This window comes from Aythya fuligula, chromosome 13 (assembly GCF_009819795.1).
Source record: "Aythya fuligula isolate bAytFul2 chromosome 13, bAytFul2.pri, whole genome shotgun sequence".
NCBI lineage: Eukaryota > Metazoa > Chordata > Aves > Anseriformes > Anatidae > Aythya > Aythya fuligula.
The window spans coordinates 3,602,143-3,620,549 of NC_045571.1; the positions used below are offsets into that span (position 1 = coordinate 3,602,143).

The 18,407-nt window shown below is 40.9% G+C and overlaps 1 protein-coding gene across 5 annotated transcripts in view; it reads right to left on the reverse strand.

Moving 5' to 3' along the window:
- Positions 1-7,178: 7,178 nt before the first annotated feature.
- The window catches only part of DCX (doublecortin), a 77,868-nt gene continuing 66,639 nt past the window's right edge, over positions 7,179-18,407 (reverse strand). For 3 of the 5 annotated variants that reach the window (XM_032196032.1, XM_032196029.1, XM_032196030.1), the window contains exons 6-7: positions 15,181-15,278; positions 7,179-13,060 (exon numbers count right to left, since the gene is read on the reverse strand). In XM_032196032.1, coding sequence (XP_032051923.1) covers positions 13,004-13,060; positions 15,181-15,278 — 155 coding nt within the window. In that variant the 3' untranslated portion in view covers positions 7,179-13,003. The remainder of the gene's footprint in view (positions 13,061-15,180; positions 15,279-18,407) is intronic. The other 2 variants (XM_032196033.1, XM_032196031.1) reach the window with 1 other exon arrangement.

The window sequence follows — 18,407 nt, forward strand, 5'->3', positions numbered from 1 at the left end:
CAGAGCATTTATTTTCTCAAGTACTTTTTCTGCCTTTCTGTTAACATTTGCTTCAGTTTCAGTTTGTGCGCACTCAGAAAAAGTCTGCTCTCGGGGTGGTGTTTTTTGTTTTTTTTTTTTTTTTCTACCAGTTTTATTCTGGGAACTGCAATTTTTTTAATGTGGTCTTTCATTGCAAACAGTAGTGTACTGTGTGTGCTGCTTCTGGCCCGTCCAAGCATGGCACAATAATGACAAAGGGGTGCCAGTAACTGGCCAAGTGGGGCGATGTATTGGTTGCCCTGATGCTGTTTTGCCAGTTGGCATAGGGTCTCCTCTGGATGTAGAGGGCAAAGAGCACAGCCCTCTTTGGGCTGAAATGCAATGACCACAGGGGAAAAAAAAATAAATAAAAAATGTATAAAGGTCTCCATCTAAGCATGAAACATTGGAAGAACTTGAGCTCTTTCATGGCAGCCTGATCTACAGCAGGGATGGTGAGAGCTGGCTCAGCACACTCACTTCAAATTCTGCAGATGCGAAGCAGAAACAGATAGCAAAGTGGCTTGTACCATATAATTAAATGAGGAGGCTTGAGCCTTATTATCATTTTTCAGGCTAACAAGGAAGAATGTTATTGTCTTCACTGTGGTTCTGACAGGACAGATGTGAAAGAACTTGGACCTTTTTCAGGCCTGTGTGGACAAACACAACATCTCTCTCAAATCTCACCAAACCTCCCGAAGCTAGTGTGAGGCTGAACAGGCCTTGCTGTTGAGACCTTGATACGATGGAAGAGGTCAGATTAAGGGCCCTGTCTTGCTGGTTTGAATTCACCTTTTTTAACTGAAGTGCTGCACGCAAGGAAAGGACTGCCCTTGGCTGCTCCGGATCTCCTGCAGTGGGTCCCTTTAGTCAGAATGATGGGCCCTCTACAGGTCAGGCTTTTCCAGACAGGCAGATGTGGGTCTTGGTTAATTCAGGACAGTCAAATTTCCTCCCCAGTCTTTTTTCTGCTTTTGGGCAAACACAACTGGGACAGATTTAGGGAAGCTGACATATCAAAATGAACAAGTACTGCTATAATTCATAAGCCACAGTTAACACACACTTGCCAAATAAAAGCATCAGAAAGGTTTTATCGGCCTAAATATTGAAACCAAATTTTATTTTTTTGAAAATGACATTACACACATCTTGCAAATGTACATTTAGATGAGAAAACAATGAGTAACAAATATTGAGAGCAAAGCTATAAAGTGGACAGGTTCTCTGCTGCATGGCATTGCGTTACAAGAATACTCAGACCTGGGATGGTTATTACAAGTAGTAAAAACAGTTCACAACACCTCACAAAAATGGATTTTTTTCTCTAGAAAGTCAAATCTTCTAACAAAAGGAAATTCTGCTAAAGGAGAAGAGGCATGGGGAATAGATGTGTGGATCTAGGTAGATTTTGTGGTTTTGTGGCAGGGTTTTGAGGGATTTTTGAAGTCCATTTCTTACATCATTGTGAGTGACCACGTCTTTACCAAGCCTTTGACTGTTTTCTGTCCTCCGTTGCCAACAGAACCACAGCTATTAAATAACAAGCCCTGCATACTCAACCCAGGGCTTGGGAGTGTAGAAGAAGGAGCTGCCTGCAGAACCCATAACAAGATAATTCCTATATATCTTCCCCCACCCCCTTCTGCTGTGTAACCAGGAAAATCAAAAAGTGTGTGCAAACTCCGCAAATCAGGGGCCGTGGGACTAGTCCCATCTAAAACAACCAGGAGCAAAAGCCACGGCCAATACACCACGTGCCACGTGCCTCAGCTGCAATGGATCAGCAAGATCTCATCATTTACCAGTGACGCAAACTTCCAAGGATTTAACTTGTTTCCCAGTTAAAGCAGAGGCAACAGGTGACTGTTCTCCATCTGTTTTACCTTGAAAGTTAGAGTCTAATCAAAGTGCCAAGGCAGGGTGCTGTGAGAAATAAGTTCCCCAAGAGAACCTGTTGAGAACTGCTTTTCAAACCTCATTGTATACAATTTCATTTATGCCCAAATCTGTACTTTACAACCACGAGAGAGACAAAGACAGAATAATAGAGAGAGAGGGGGAGACAATCTTTCCAGGAGGAAAGGAAAAGCTAATTAAGAGAAGAGAGGTACAGGACCATGCATTTACTCTCAAAAGCTTGTTCACGAGCAAGCTAACATTTCTAACACTACAACCACTCATCTACATCTGTTTGCTAAGTAATCGAGTTCTACCTACAACTAGGGAGCAGAAGGGTTTTTTATTTTCTTCCCCCTCCCTTTAAAACGTCAATAAAAATGTTTTCTGTACAAGTTGAATGGCACAAAAGGTGGTTAAAATGCTAAGTAACTCACCACAAATGGAGAATGCAAAATTAGTTCAAAACATGCATGGACTGTGTACAGGTAAGCAAGGAATCATTGGCATAAAGCTGCAATATATTACAAGATGATACAGTTGAGATCTTTTGGCATAACCTCTGCTTGTTCTGTCCCTTTAAGTCAATTTCACATAAAACTTCAGAGTAAAGGGAAATCAAGGTATATATCCAAGCAGAAAGTTAACTATGGGCAACACTATTTGTCTGAAGAGAAAAGCATTTCCCCTCCCCTTCCACACACTCCCCCAAAGTACAAAAGTCAACGTAATGCTATGTATAGCACTGCTGCAGGCTTGCCAAAAAGAAAGTGTAGATAGATCCGTTTTAGGAGAACAAAAGCATCATTTAAATTAATAGCTCTTTGTACAATGTCATTAATTAAATACCTTACTATTTAAACAAAACCAAAAGGAAATTTACCAATCCAACAAAATAACAACTCAACCCATACCACCCATGTGTCCTCCAAGGTTATGTACACGGAGTTTAAAGTATACCAGCTAAACTTTAAACCCAGCTGCCCCTCCAACCCCCACCCACTGAATGACAATAGAAAATACATTGTGGTCTCTCAGTTATATTATATTGCAGCTTTGTTATTAATGATGAACTCATACAAACTCAATGAATGACCTAAGACAGTAATCCACGATCAGGTTCCAGTTCAGCTGCTTATCTCCCTCCCTCCACACAACTTCTGGGCAGGTTGGCGGCTCCCCCAGAGCTGCAGAGCGCGGGGCCGTGCGTGAAGGCAGGGCATGCTCTTGGGAGAAGTGTGGCGTGAAGAACTCGGGCTTATGCGATGAGACCCACTTACCCTAGCTTGTGATTATATTTGTGATTAAGAAAATAGGCAAAGGCTAGTAACAGCAAGGTCAGCAAGCTGATACTCCTTTCCTGTGCTTCTAGCTTAGACAGCGTCATGAAATACAGATTATCAAGGAGGGGAATTTGCTATCAGTTCAGAGAACAGATCTGGCTACACAGGTTTCCTCTTTCTAAAAGACCCTGGGTGTGTTTAAATCAATAATCACAGCTGTACTAGTACTGCCACGGTGGTAAAGCTGCTTGGATCACACATCATTTAAATAAGAAGCAAACTAACAACATTTTATGTCAGAATTCAGCATGTAATTATAACTCACAGGCTTTCTTGTTCTTACATTCAATACTTCTGCTTCACCTTATCTATAACACCAATTAACAGTGCAATTAGTTCCCTAGACATTCTTTTTAAGGAGACACATTGTTAGACATCACACTAAATCTGGAAAAAGCTCTTCCATTGTAAAGAGGAATAAAAAAAAGAGAGAAAAATAAAAATAAAGCCGTGTGTTGTTCTACAACCTATTGGTGACTGTGTGGTCATCATGACAGGGAGACGGAGCATCACCACATTTCAACTGCCACCAGCAAAGGGAAGTGAATTAAGGACCCATCCATACCTGCTGTGCAATGGTTGGAAGCAGATGGAGAAAAGCAGCCACGCTGGAATTTCCCAAAGCAAAAACGAAAACACAGAAACACTGAATGTTTCACAGGGATTCTCCAAAGGTAAAAATCGTCAGTTCTAGAAGTGGGCCTGGACCCCAGCTGGGGATCCATTTGGCTCATTTACAGACATTTCCTAAGTTTGACTCTGCACGTGCGTTTCTCAGAAAATTGGGGTTTGGAACCAGGACTTAGTTTGGGTCCACCCTGACCAAGAGCCACCAACATGTTTCAGCCTGACTGCACATGCCAGGGGAGTCATTGTGTTCTGCAGCAACCCCCACTGTTCAAATGCAACTCAAGTTAATCTTGATTTCGTATATGTAACTGAGGCATGTGTTACTTGCAAACAGAGATGGAAGAACCAGCCTGGATAGAATCAAAAGCAGCCTTGAGTTTAGATAAGTCACTTAAAAGGAACTGAACCTTCCTTTTTATGTTCAGAGACTTTTGGTGATATTTTTCTCTAAAAACCAAGCCAACAATAAATCTCTATTCTGCTTGGCACTAGTTAGGATTAGGGTGGAAAAATACTGGAAGAAATAGAAATGCTATTTTTAGTTCCATAAATCTGCTGGGCTTGGGGCGTGTCTATTAGTAGACTGAAGCAAGAGAAAGCAAGATAAAGACAATGCTTTTTAGGACTAGAAAACGCAGGGGAAACCATAATTTGCTACTTTCCTTGTTTAATTTCCAATCTTAAAAGTTTTATGGTATTTCAACAAATGAAAGTATTTCAGCTTTAACATTAAAACTATACAAAATCTCTTCCGTATATAACTTCTTATTAAAGACTCATGCAAGAGATCATCTTCTAGCTGGGTTCAATGTGATTTTCTCGTGAAGTCTGCAGCCAGGAAACTGAATCTGCACTTAACTAATCAATCACATGAGAATTATTGACAGTAATCAATCTTTGAAATAGGAGACCAACCTTGGACCAAATGGGTTCAGCTCCCTTAATTACAGAGGAGCTTCTGCCAGTTTTAAGCAACAGAGATTTAGGTGTATTGGGTTTCACTTGTGTATAGAGAATGTCAGAGAATCTACAGAAGCAAAGAGCTGCAATCATTATGAAAAAAAAAAAAAAAAAAGAATAAAAAGTCTGAGAGTAAACAGCAAAAAATGCATTCAAAGAAATCATCTGTTTTGCCTTTTAGGATTAAATTCACAAGCACTGTAACTCCGCTGAATTTAGGAGAAAGATCTCATGAGAAAACCAGTGTTAAACACAAATCTGCTTGTTCAGCACGGCCTTCCTATTGATTTATTGAACGCAACAGCTCTCACATCTGTGGTTAGGGATTTCATGGACAAGATCATCATCAGACCTTCTGCCTGCACAGCAGTTCACGTTAACCTGCTCCATGAGCCTGTCTTGGCTTATCACCCTGATGGCAAGAGGGTTGCCACTTCTTCCAGAATTTGCTGGGCTCCATGGGAAGGGCCGGGAGGTTCAGATATGCCCTCATTATTCTCTCATACATGTCTTAAAATTCCTTAGTGTGCCAGGCCTGTCCTCCTCTGAGCCAGGGCATGCTGATTAATATCTATTTCTGATCTAATAAGGAGGAATAAAAATAAAACCAAACCACCAGATGATGCTGTCATTCATCAAAGGGCTGGATTTTCCCCTGTACCCTTTTAGGGATGACACAGACATCCACAAGCCAGCAGGGGAGAAAAACAGGGACAGGGGAGGAACTTCAAACCAAGATCTCCTGCCTGCAGCCAAGTGTGGCCTTATTTCTGCCGTGGGAGTGGGACACACAGTGTTGTGGCAGACAGCCTGCATCCTGGCTTAGATACCTGCAGGGACAATAATTCCCTCACCATGCAGCCAGGAACCCCTGCTGCTTTTCCATCCAGGCCCAAGCTGTAGATCCTCAGCTTGCCCCAGCCTCCCTTTTTGTTTCTCCCTGAAGTTTCTTGGCTCTCATCTTTTTTTATTCCCATTCATCAGTTGTGTTGATGTTTCCAGTGCTCTGCCTCATGCTCTCCCTTCCATTTGATTTTCTGTGAAGTTAAAGCTCATTTCATCGCTCAGTAAATATCTCCCAACAAATGCCCCCTACCACTCCTCTTGGAAACAAGTCTTTTTTTTTTCTTTGTTTACCATGACACTGGCCATCATGGCATCTTTCTCGAGTGGTGCCAGCTTTCCTTTTTCAGCTGACAGACTCTAATTGCTGCAAAGATTTGTTAATTCCCTTTGGGAATCCTCCTGCTTCAGTTGTCAGAGTGGCAAACTGTCAGACCTAGGCAAGCTGTAAACTGGCTTCAGAGCCGTGAGTTACAGTTCAGTGAGTTATAGAGCAAGAGCCAGAACTGCTTAGCTGAACTAAGTGCATCAAGCAACGGAGACTGAAAGGCACCTCTTTCCCATGAAGCTATCTGGCGATGAACACTTTCTAAATAAGAAAACTTTCAACAACAGGCCCACTGTTTTCTTGGTAGAAGGCCCTGAAATCATTAGACTTGTTCATCGTTTACAAAGCCACGGCCCTCATTTGGGATGGTAACGTGCATTGCCCCTTGCTATGTACATGTACATGCAACAAAAAAAGGAGCATCAGGGGACTTTATTCAGGCCAGAGGTGGCAGCTCCAGGTGAGGGAATTTGGTTGTTGGATGTAGCCTTGCTCTCAGGAGCATTGCTGGCTCCTCCATGGCTTTGGGGGGAACTAGAAACGTGCATCTGTCTTTCACCGTGAGTAAAATAATGAAGCATTTTTACACCACAGCTTCGAGAGACCTAGACACTTGTGAAGGACAATGCCCCATAATGTACTTTAATACAATTTTCAGACTTCACTCTTGTGCTAGCTCTTCTGTAGCTCTTTGTACGAGCTGATCTCACAGCACCTTACAGACAGAGGTTAAGGACTGTGGTTAGCTCTTTATCCACTGGGACACCATGGCACAAGGAGAACTGATCTGCCCACGGTTATGCCAAAGACCAATGGCTCTGAAATCCCTGTGCTGCAGTCATTAGGTTTGATTCTCATTTGCTCCGAAGTTCATCTAGTGGATGAAAATTGGTGTCGGTGTTTCTAACCTTCTCTAAACAGAATGTCCTGACAGATGGATCATGGTCTGTGACCCCAGAGTTCTGCATCTTCACCTGCAGAAGGAGAACCCCTACCCCACCCTGCAACTAGGGTTCTGTCAGAACAGCTGTGCAATGACATTGCTGAAAAAAGCCTTTCCATCCATCCACTTACAGTCTCTGAGCATCTCCCTGTTCACACTACTTTTTTTTTTCTTTTTTTTGTCAGCTTAGCCCAGACCTGAAAACATGAAATTACTCTTTTTGTTTCTGTCCAGAGGGGAAAAAACAAAACAACAAAATCCGAAGGGGTCTATGGGCATGCTGTCCTCAGTCTTTTGCAAAGAGGGCTGGTGAAGAATACCTGAATAACAGTATTGATGGCTGATGCAGCAGAACCCAAGCTCAGCCCCATCGATGTAGAGAGACACAGGGCTCAGCTTTAACATTTCCTGAGATAGCATGGAGAGGCCTGCTCAGGTTCATATGGATGGGACAGAGGCATCAGCCAGAAGAAATCCATGATCCTGGAGACAGTCACCTTCAAGAGCTAGTTACATAAATGTGAGATGGGCTAACCATCTCATGAAGCTCAGGAATCAAGCAGTCTGTCCTGTCCGCTTTTGACAAGGCCATTTTACCTAGGCCTTGCTGGGCACACGTGTAGTCCTGCTTCTGATGCCCAAAGCATGTTGGAAGGCACTTAAAAGACTTAACCTCCTTGGTCTCAGTACACCAAGGTGGTCTTTCAGCTGGACCTCTTCTAAGGTATCTTGTATAAAGCACTAATCCTGTTGCCTGGACTGACATCACACTGTCTATATAAACAGAAAAAGATCTTCATCCTGTGCCGTTCATTTATTTCTACAAAAAACATTACCAGTCCCAAATACTATTTTGACTTTCTTCCATCAGCAACCAGAAAAATAACTTCAAGCTGAAACTACCACTAAAGAAACCATTTCGTTCTGTCCTGGTCATGATCAGCACCTTGTGTGTGGTAAACGCACTTCTCTGTAGCTTTTCTCTGGTTGTGGATTGTCTTAGCTTGAGGAGACACTTTCTGGACTAACTTTATACCTAATTTACTTGGCTATCTTTTCTTCCTTTCTCTAAAAACAATTCTGCCTCTACTATAGTCAAAGACAACTCTCCAATTGCCCTGAATGGACGTGGGGTGCCACTGAGGTCAATGGCAAAATACACCCGTGCTCTTACTACAGTGAAGAAGGCTCATGGTGTAGGGTCCATACCATGCCCCTGTAGAGAGGGTGCAATTCCAGGGATGGCTGTCACTGGAACCATGTCTCTTTAGGGACTCTGCATGGTGTTACAGAGCAATTTCACCAGGTTTTATTTAACTTGCAATAAGACCAGCACTGACCTCAAAGACGTGAAAAAGCAAACACAAGGCATCCTATAAAATGTCATCAGTATCCATTTCAATAACAGGAAATGAATGCTTTTATACCAGTATTTCCTATTAGAAATGCCTGGGTGTAACACTGTTTTGCTGTAAGCCACAAGTTTTGGTCCTAATTCCCTTTTTTCCTTTCAAAAGCACTGTTCAAGGAAATGAGAGAAATAACATCTAGACTGTGTGTGATTCTTTGCATGCATATTTGTGTTAGCTAAATGAGAAAGGGAGATGTGGAAGTTCTTTTCTAAGTAGAATTATTTTTCTGTTGCCTATGAAAATAACAGAGTTAAGTGTTTCCACATTCTGACAAGACTGTAAATTGTGTGCAGATACTGGAAACACAGACAATGGTAAGCAAAAGCTATTTCCACCTCCCTCTGCAGAGCGGACCAAGGTAGAATTCCATTACCAAACTCTTTCAAAATTACGTCAAGGAATGGAGACTGGGTTGGCTATCTAGCTGGTAGAACTGAATTAACTCAGAGGGGACTTCAACTCAGAAATTTCAAAATATAAATGTTTTACAAGTGACAAAAATCCTAACGTTCAAGAATTTTGCTGCATTGTCCTCATGTTCTCCAGTCAAGACCATCACTGAAGGTATGAATGTGAAATACATCAGTCTCTCAGTGCTTGGAGGATTGCTTTAATTCCCTCTTAATCATTATGTGTCTGAAATAGGTATTTTTACTGTTTTGTATGCAAATCTGTTAGAATATACTGGATATTGAATAAATAAAGGCAAATTTCAAAGAAACAAAGCTCCGTACCACTTTAAGAGTCTCTCCAGTTTGTTTTTAAATACTGTATTGTTTTAAAACAATATAGTCTTAGTGATTCTATTAATCTCTGAAAACACTAAAGGCAGCCTCATGAGGGAAATTAGACAGGGTTTTTATAGCAGAATTAATATGGCAAATCCTCATATCCTGTGGTGTTTTATGTGCTTGTAAAAGTAGAAAAAAATATAAAAAGTAAACTCTGGAGTATACGGTGGAATTACTATCATGTGCTCCAGGATCTCTCATAAGGTCTGGAATTATTATAATATATTGAAACTAATTCCTAATTCATTCCAGTTCAGGAAAGCCTTCTGACCAAACCCAAGCTTACATCTCGTGAAAAATCAACAGGAGTAAAGCATGTACTAAAATTTAAGCATGTCTTTAACTTCTTTCCTGAATCAGGGCTGTACCTATATTTAAATGACTAAGGTATGATGCCTGTGCATTGTTTCTCTTTGTATTCAAATCTATCTTAGGGATCCTACAAAGCCAAAGATACCTAGTGGTGAATGTACTCTACATTCCACATGCATTTCTGTACAAGAACTCATGCAATATTGGCATTAATACAGACTTAACTCTATGTTACAGCTGAAATCCTCACTGACTTCTACTGCCCAGGCATTTCTACCTAGAAAATTGCTTTTTAAAACTGGGGAGTTTGACCTCATACCCTGTTTTCTTTGTGGCTTTTGCTGGTTTGAATGGCTATTTCTCCCACTGAAGATTCTTTTTTCTTCTTCTTCTTTTAGGCCTTTTCAAGTTCCCATGCTAGTCCCCTGAAGGAATTACTGGGCTCAGCCCCGCCCCAGGATGATACTTGTGCAAACAAAACTCTACTCCCAAGGCAGCACTCGCAGGATCAGGTTTTAGATATGTCACTAGGTACAGCTCAGGAAGACCTAACATTCTTCAGCATGCTCTACAAGGAAGAGCATCTTTAACCAAACACTACTTGTGGCAGGAAGAAACGGAACCACCTCTCAACAACCATCTTTCCATCCAAAGGTTCATTCGCCCTTTGGCATCCTGCTTTATCTTACATGTATACAAACTGAACTCATGGATTTTGGATGAAAGCACATTTTGGACTCTTTTCATACCACCATCAGCTCTAGCACTTCAGTCTGCTTTTGGATATCAAAGATTTAGGTTTTCTTGGTGGACCTGTGGTGAGTGTCCTATACTGAGTAGTAAGAGAACCTAAATCTAATTTCATGGCTGGTCTCCTGGGTTAGGGAGGACTCACAGGAAGGTGGCAGGACATGCTGTCCCTGGCTGTGAAGGGAACAGCCTGTGTCACTAAGTGACACCTCCGACTGGAGTCCAAGTCCATCATCTCTTAACAGGCAGAGTCATGACTACTAGTCAGGGTCCCTGGAAGGGCAGAAACTGGGGAGAGACTCAGATTTCCATCAGCAGAACAGAGGCGAGGGTAAAAGCTTGTTAAATTATTTGTCTCACTAAAGCTTTTGTTAAGACAAAAGCTCTAATGAATAATATTGTTGGCATAACCTTGGCCTTTGATATCCTGGTACTTTAAAAGCCAAATTTCTCAAGACTGGTGTCTACAGTAGCACCTAGCAGATTAAACAGCCAAAAATTAGCACCCATAACCAAATCTGCACCCAGAACAGTTGAGCACCTTCTGTTAGAGGATCTGAAAGCACTTGACAAATGTTAACCAACATTTGGACTCACAACCCCCAGTGAGGTAGAGCAGTATTATCCCCGTAGGGACGGATAGACCTATTGAGGCACAGAGTTACTAAGAGACCTGCCCCTGTCCAGACACTAAATCTAGGAATGCCAAAGCTCGAATGAAGGCGTCCTGACTACTGCACCTATGCTTGGTCCACAATACCATCCTTTCCCCCACACACTCCAGAGCTTCAACATGAGCCTCTAGCCTTCTGAACTGAAACCAGAATGCTATATACAACAGGTGAAATGTTCATTTAGCAGTCGCATAGTCAGCAAATTACTCAATTCAATGAAGTTATTTGTGGGCACCAACGATTTCTTGTGCAAAACTCTGTGTGTAAATGATCATGCACTAAAACTACAGGGTGCAAATTTGGTGCATAACTCTTACCCCGTGGTAATTCCCGATTCTGTCCTCTCTCAGATGCATCTTTTTTAAGTTGCCTTATATGTATCATCACATATAAAGACACAGCCTGCACAGATTGTTTCATACCAGCAGTGCAAGCAAACAAAATGTGGAGTGGCTTTGGGAACAACCCAGCATTCATATAGCATCAAACATCACAACATTATAATTCATTCTAATCACAAGGGGTTGCAAGAGAATAAGGAGTAGGTGTATACATTGAAACAAAGGCAAATAGAGGAACAAAGAAAGATTTGATTGCACGGACTTCATTTAAGTAAAGTTCTGTAATAATCAGTTTTATCGAAAGCTTATTCCATGAGAAAGAGAGGCAATGCCAGCTAGCCTATGACAAAGCTTCGGCGTAGTAAAAACCACCAGCCCTGCGTGAATAGATGAACTTTGCATTCTGTAGGAGTCATTACTGATTACTAAAAGCGAAAGGTTTCTCTAAATACAATAAGTTTGCTTTTATCAGATAGAAGAGTTTTTTAAAATACGTGTTTTTGAACACCACAAAGTTCTATTTGTTATATAAGTAGAGAATCTGGCCATAGTTATGAATACTGAAGTGTAAAAAACCAAATACGTAGTCTTAAACATTACAAAAACTATCAAAACATTCAATATTTTGAATTAACTTTTTTTTCCCCTACAAGTGTCTGTTTTGGCAGTGATGACAAGTTTTCTAAACTGATTTGTTGTTATTACTGTTCTGCAGTTGTTGGTTGGTTTTTTTTGTACATTTTTCTGAATGTGTTTTTTTAAACAAAACAAAATTACCAGCTTTTATAAAAAAGAAGGAGCTTGAATCCTCACTCCCAAAACACAGATACAAGGTTTTCCTTTATAAAAAGTGTATTGATTTTTTTTGCTATAAAAAGCGACCTATAGGATGTCAGACCTGAAAACAAATTTTCACAGTGTTTTCAGTGTTGGCTGTTCAAAAGGCATTACTGTTATAAACAGAGATAGAGAGATACCATAGGGTAATTATAAAAATTTGTTACCAGCTAATAGTGTCTTTGGACCATATGTGAAAGCTCTTCAGCTCCAGAAACTGTTTTGTTTTGTTTTTATTTTTATTTTTATTTTTTTGATTAATCATTTAACAAATCCCAGTATTTCAATATCTGAACAATCACTCTTGCACTAACCTTACTTAGCATCTCATGCAATCATTCCTAAACTTGTCCAAGCTTCTGCTGGCTTATTAAGTATCAAAATAATAAGTCATTTCCCTTCCTGCCCTGTAACAATAAAAACAGTACTAGTTAGTATGCAGGTTCTAAAATCAGAGCTACAAATGAGGAGCAGGTGAGCAAGCAAATGTTGGCAGTTTGGACAGGTAAAGAATAGAATGTGCTTTACTTGAGCTTTCAAATTGGTCAGCAAAAAATTGATTTGCCCCATACCAGGAGGAGCTACTTTACTATCATTAGGAAAATTACATATTTGCAGCAGCAGAAGAAATAATAGAATAAAATGGGAAATACATAGGATCGTTGGCATACTGGCCCAAAATTGCTGGCAATATCCATTTTGCATCCCTATTAGAAGAATGGTATCCCTCTATCTCTATAGACTGGCAAGTGTTGGTTTGTGGCACAGAGGATAAATCACAGAAAAAAAATGACATATAACTGTGTGTCCTTTGTCTGATTTGAAAGCACCAGTCACCTATCTGCTTATTTTGGCAGAAGTACTCTACTGTATCTTAAACATAGCTCGCAATATGGACAATTATCTTCATGTCGCTTTACATGGAATCTCCAAGGGAATCAGAGTCATCCAAAGACAGAGGCAGATACAAGTCCTGTGGGAAGAAAGAAAAAAATGTTAACTCACACAATCGTTTTCCACTTCTGGTCATGCACAAGGAGACAGTCAAGCGGTCCAGCTCTGCGCAGCTGAGGGGACAGTGTGGAATTCTCATGCATTGGTTACTGGATAGTTATCCAGTTAGATCAAGGCAAAAATCAAGGCAGGTTACTTGCACAGTGGAGCAGGTGCACCTTGGTACCAAAAGAAAGATGACTGTTTAATGAAAAGTTTGAGAAGAATTTTTTTTATCGCTTCTGGATCAATGTGTCCATTGCAGTACATGCATGAAAGAACAGAATCTTTCCTTAAACAGGTCTCACTGAACTTAAGTCCACAATAACAAGTCTTACCTTTATTTGACAGCTACCCTTAGGACAAATCTCTAGGAATATCACCTTTTGTGATTTATTCTTTATTTTACACCATTTCTGATTGTTCAGAAGGGTTAAGAACATAATCCCAAGTATATTCATTGGATCAAACACTGAATATAAACCTTTTTCAAGGTCTCTTTCTGGGTAACCATCTTATTCCACTTCTTTGAAGTTTTGCATGGAACTAGGTATACTACCATCCTAAGGACTAAAGCTCTCTTTGGACTTTTTTGAACCTTGACATCACCCCCCCACACACACACATCCCCTCCCCCTGCAATAACTGAGCAAAATGAAGCAAAGCACAAATACACAGAAAGGGAATTCACAGCCATCTTGATATAAGACAAGGTAAAATATGACTTCGTGGTGAACTCATTCTAAGCATTTACCATTTGAGCTTTAGGGGAAAAAGAGAAAAGTGATTTCATCATAAGTGGAAAATTGCTCCTGGGAGGAAAACAATGATGCATGAATATTCTGGGAACCTAAAATGCTACATTCATGTTTTCTGATTGGCTTAATTTAGCTCATAGATGGATTGGCTTTGCCCTCAGCAGTCACCATCTATTATAAATGTTCTACGGCCTTCACTGGAAAGATCCTAAGTCAGCCAGCTGAAAACATACATAAAATGTTATAGGTGAGCTTTACTCATCTTTACTAGAAAGCCAATCCTAATCTCCAAAGCCCTGAATGAGACAGTGTTGAGAAAGTATTTTAGGTCCTTGGTTGCTGAAGCAAGGGATGCAGTTTGCAGCACTACTTTCATTGAAATACACACAAGCAATTGCTGAGTGCAGACCATGGGCTTGATTCTGTTCTTGATTATAAATTAATAATAAATTTGAAAGCACTGTGTTAAACTTGGTGCATGTCCTTAGACTTCAAGCTAAGCAGCTGAGACCAGTGTGAAATCCTAGGGGGGAAAAAACAAAAACAAAAACAAAAACAAAAACACCTGATTTCATCTGGATTAAGCTATGCCTTTGTTAAAGGAAGGGTGAGTGACTACAGCCTCTCCATATGTTGGGAATATTTTAAGGATCTGATTTTCGAGAAGCCAAAAGTCCACCCCAGGCTCTCCCAATGCCATTCAGTCCTATGTCCAAAGTCCTCATGCTAGAGATGTAGTCCAAAGCCCACTGGACTTCTGGGGATTCTTCACATTGACTTCTCTGTGCTTTGTGCCACCATCGTAACAACTGCAGTTCAGCTTCTGCTACCACTCCTTGCTTTGAGGTAAACCATAATCCTCAAACAAAATCAGCTCGGCTTGTGCAATCTAGCTCACAGGGGATGGCATGTGGCTAGCTGACTGCAAAACCTCACCACCACCAGAATTTTTTAATTACTCTTCCAGAATTTCAAGGCAATGCTTTTAAAATCATGCTCAGGCTGAGGTACATTCTGATTACTAAAGCAGAAATCCCACTGACCTTCATTGTACTTAAGTTTACATCCAAATTCCAATTTTTATATCAAGCAAAGACTGTTCAAAGAGGAGAAAAGCAACACTGTGGCTACTACAGAAATGAGAAAGCCCATGTAAATATTCAGACTGGACTCATCTTCTTGCTATAGACCAAAGTAACAATCCTTTTAGGTAATGGGCCAAATTCTCCACTATTTCAACTTTAGGAGTTGTGCTTCAAGAGAATATGGACTATACTTAAATGCATTACACATCTGAGTAGACCAAGGAAGAAACTGATTTAGTAAGGTATAAGAAACGTAATACCTTGTGCTTACGGAGACTCCCTGGGCTGGTAGGTGTGGAGATCGGGGACTGCTTGGATTTGGGTGTAGACAACTGACTGCTTGAGGTCCCATTTGCTGTCAGAAAATAAGACAGAAGCTAGTAATTACACAAGCAAAAGAAAGATCATTTCTGTCCTTTGGGGAGCTGGAAGATATCCTAACAGTCAATACAGAAATGCTATTGTTTATTTGTGTTAGTCAGGAGAAAAAAAAAATATATATATATATATGAACAGCATGGGTATTCACCTGACCTAAGGCTTTCAACTATTCAGGATACTCAGCTGTAAATGACAGTGAAATACAAAGGAGCAATATTTTACAATACAAATATTCACCAAATTGATTCAAGACATACATCAACAGAAAATCAGAAAGACAATTTCTGTGCTCTCCGACAGTTTAACACAATTGAAACCACATGGTACTTAAGGCATGAGTGGAGACCAGAGGCTGCAGAAATCCTGGATCCAACAGAAGAAACGTTAGAGTCAAATAAACATATTGCAAATTAGATAAACAGCTGCCTGGAATGCCCTGGATGTCGTTAGCTGTGGCTGGGCCTAAATGACCAAAAGAGACCTTCCAAAGCCCTGGGACAAGCACAGGGTGGTATGTCCCTCTTGCCCTCTCAGAGATCAGAATCTGGCCTTTCTGGTTGCTCTGTTTATTCACTTTGTTTTGAAGAAAACATAGTTACTCTCTGTGTTTCTCGTCATTAAAAACCATGTCCATTTAAACTAAAGAGCTTTAGGAAGGGTGCTTCTGTGAGGCCTTCACAGACCCAGCTTGTAGTCGAAATGAAGGAGTCCAGGCCTCTGTCAGAGTCATTATGTATTTATTGGATTAAAAAGGAACCTGAGGAAATAGCATACTGTGCAGAAAAGTGAAGGCAAACAAAATGGAATCGGGATAAATTGTTTTCTTCCTGCCATTGATGTCCTTTGAAGAAAGCTAATGTATTTGATAATTTCCAAGTGTCACACTATATATTTCACACAGACATAGTTACTCCGAGCGAACTTGGTCATTCATGTGCTGTGTACCAACTCTAGGGACACAGAGCCTCACCCTGCTCCTGCCACCAGGGGTTATAAACACACAGCTCCATCAGCACAAGCAGCATTTCTTGCGGGAAGGAAATTCCAACTCATGCTGTCTATGTCAAACTATATTACCTTCCCCGGTCTCTTCTTTTTGCAATCCAATCAGCAGCAAGCTGGAGGCCTTATCAGCATTAAACTACAACATCCCAGTCAAATGTACAGAAAGTGACATTTCCAAAACCTACTCCAGATGTTAACATATTCAGCACAAGCCACAAAACTAAACCCCAAATATTTTGATTGTCATTTCCTTAAATGGCAGTAATGTTGCCTTCCCTCAGCTAACTATACACGTTCCTACCCCCTTAAAGAAAGTATTTTTACTTGTGTTGATGTTTCACAATGAAAGACAAGCTTATCATGACCCAGGATTGCTGTCCTGCTCTCTAAGTGCCTGCTACCTCTGTGCATCATTACTCTAGCTACAAAGGCACATGAACAGGAAAATGAGGACTTCAGTGTATGGCACTTACACTTTCAATTGTAATAGCTGAATATGCAAATTAGATACTTGCAATTAAGCAAGTATTTGAGTGTCTGGAGGAGACCTAAAAAATGCATAAGTAACAACAGTGTATGCAACTGTATTTTTAAGAGCAAAATCAGGTGTAACTGACAAAGGTATAACTATCAAAAGCAGAGCAGCAAGATATGTACCTGAACCCACCTTGCAGCTTCTTTTCATCTCCACTGCTATGGAAAGAGGATGTGAGGATTTGGAATCTCTGTGCTCTGCAGCTGTGCTAGGCTGGGGACGCCTTCCCCGGGCTGGGAGAGCAGGGAGCTGCCTCGCAGTGCTGCAGTCCTGCCCCTGGTGGTGCTGGGCCAAGCTGAATTTAATTCTCATGTGAACACGTGAACACATTCCCTTCCTCAGGTCTACGCACACACTGCAGCCAGTGGGGCTAAAATGTGTCCGGCCTTTACATCAGTTGCAGAGTCTGGTCCCAGCCGTGCAGGTATATGATTAATCTCGAGTGCATTACTTTGGGGGACTGCTGCACGGGCACAGTTAAGCATAAGCTCAATTAAACACCTCTAACGCTCAATGGCAGAGCCTGGCTTGGCCTCAGGGCTGCAGGATGCCCCACTCCAGAGCTCAGCCCCAGGCTTCAGGCCTGGCTGAAGGGGCGCAGCCTGCTCAGCCCTTCCTAAGAAGGGCTCCACCTTGTACAAACCATTCAGTATTTAAATAAAAATAAATCACTGGAGCCAGGACCAAACAGATATTTCTTACATGTCATGTGAGCAGTTACATTCCTTCTGTGTTATCTACTGATGAGCAATTCCATATTGGAACTAAGACTTTTTTTTTTTTTTTCCACTACATCCATGGACTTCCAGCTATAACTTTTGGCTTCATTCAAGTTTTTCTAGTTGCAAAAATATTCATGAGAGACTAAATCTATAATTTGGCTTGTTAGAGCAGCTCAGATTTAACCAATTCTTAGCGAGGTACCTTTGATGTAGAAGGCACTATTGCAAAGAGGCTATTCATTGCAGAAAGCTTTTTTTTTTTTTTTTTTCCCATTATAAATGCACCTTAACAAGAAAACAGATATTTCCTAAAAGATGGTAAAAGTAATGATTTGTAGATAATTGGGGCATAAAGTGCCTCCTTACCTCCCTGTTCCAACTCAGGCCATTCTTTATTGATTGGAAGAAAAACTAGTTAGGGAAATCCAGCAACTGTTACGCACTGCTCCCTGCTCTGCGACAGGCCACTTTTCACTTTGCGGCAGTTCTACAGAGTGAGCTGCCCTTGAGATTGATGGGGAAAAATGTAGAGTTCACTATGTGCCATGTAATGAAGGCAATTCAGGAAAAAAAAACAAGTGACCTTAGGTTTTTTATTTTAAAAAAAAGTACTAATACAATCTTTATTAGCTGGAATCCATCTCTGTTTTCTAAAACACCTCTTCCTTTATTTCCAGTTATCACTGATCCCGAGGCAGGAAATAATCCTTCCTAAGATGAAGAAAGCCACCTAACTGTACAAAGAACCCAAATTTTCCTTCCACAAACAGAAATACCGAGATAACGGCAAACAGTACGCAGCGAAAGGATGTAATTGCTGCAGGGAAGGACAGAAATTCCC